This window comes from Theobroma cacao, chromosome 4 (assembly GCF_000208745.1).
Source record: "Theobroma cacao cultivar B97-61/B2 chromosome 4, Criollo_cocoa_genome_V2, whole genome shotgun sequence".
In the NCBI taxonomy this organism is placed as follows: domain Eukaryota; kingdom Viridiplantae; phylum Streptophyta; class Magnoliopsida; order Malvales; family Malvaceae; genus Theobroma; species Theobroma cacao.
This window is the reverse complement of record NC_030853.1, coordinates 24,309,334-24,310,089: the sequence shown is the minus strand read 5'-3', so window position 1 is coordinate 24,310,089 and position 756 is coordinate 24,309,334. Positions and strand designations below refer to the sequence as shown.

The following is a 756-nucleotide window of genomic DNA, read 5'->3' as shown; positions in this document are numbered from 1 at the left end:
AGTTTTTGGATCACAAAATTCTTTTGTAGTAAAATGAATAAACCCTAAAGCCAAGGCTGAAATCACATGCATTCACGTTGCCTGCTATCGAGGTACGTTTTGCTTATTCACGTAGCGTACAAGAATGTTGAACGCCTTGGTCCATGTGAACAGCCTACTGCTACACATTTCCTCCACCCTCACGCTGCCTAGTTATAAAATGATCAAAGTTCTAAAATTAAGAAATAAAAATATAATTTTGAATTCATCCCGCTTGGTGTTGTCGGTCAAGACACGTGGCAAGTAGAAAAACTTGACTCTATATAAAGCTTACCATTACTAGCTATGAAGAAATATACAAGCTTGGGTGCATCTTACCTTAATTTGTTTATTTAGGGCTGGGAGAGAAAATGAGGAGACAAATGATTGTGATATTCCCACTGTTAGCTCTTGCACTGAGCTTGTGCATGGTGGATGTGGAGGGGGCGTCGTCGCTGCAACCGCCGGTGAAGCTGGTTTGGCATTACTATAGGGTGCATAACACGTGTGTTGATGCAGAGGTTTATATCCGGCACCAAGTAGAAAAGTTCTATAAAAGGGATAAAACTATTGCAGCTAAGCTTCTCCGGTTACAATACTCGGATTGTTTCGTTACTGTAAGTGCTTTCTCCCTGCTAGTTACTACTTTCTATTTGAATTAAAACTCAAATCAGTTTTGGTTGCAGGGGAGAATCAAACCTAATTTAAAAGTTAGGGAACACAAGGAACGACTATTAT

At 39.8% G+C, this 756-nt stretch overlaps 1 protein-coding gene across 1 annotated transcript in view; it reads left to right on the top strand.

The window, feature by feature from the left end:
- Window positions 390-756, top strand: part of LOC18602422 (probable peroxidase 61) — a 2,215-nt gene continuing 1,848 nt past the window's right edge. Inside the window, exon 1 of the mRNA XM_018119999.1 lies at window positions 390-635. Coding sequence (XP_017975488.1) covers window positions 390-635 — 246 coding nt within the window. The remainder of the gene's footprint in view (window positions 636-756) is intronic.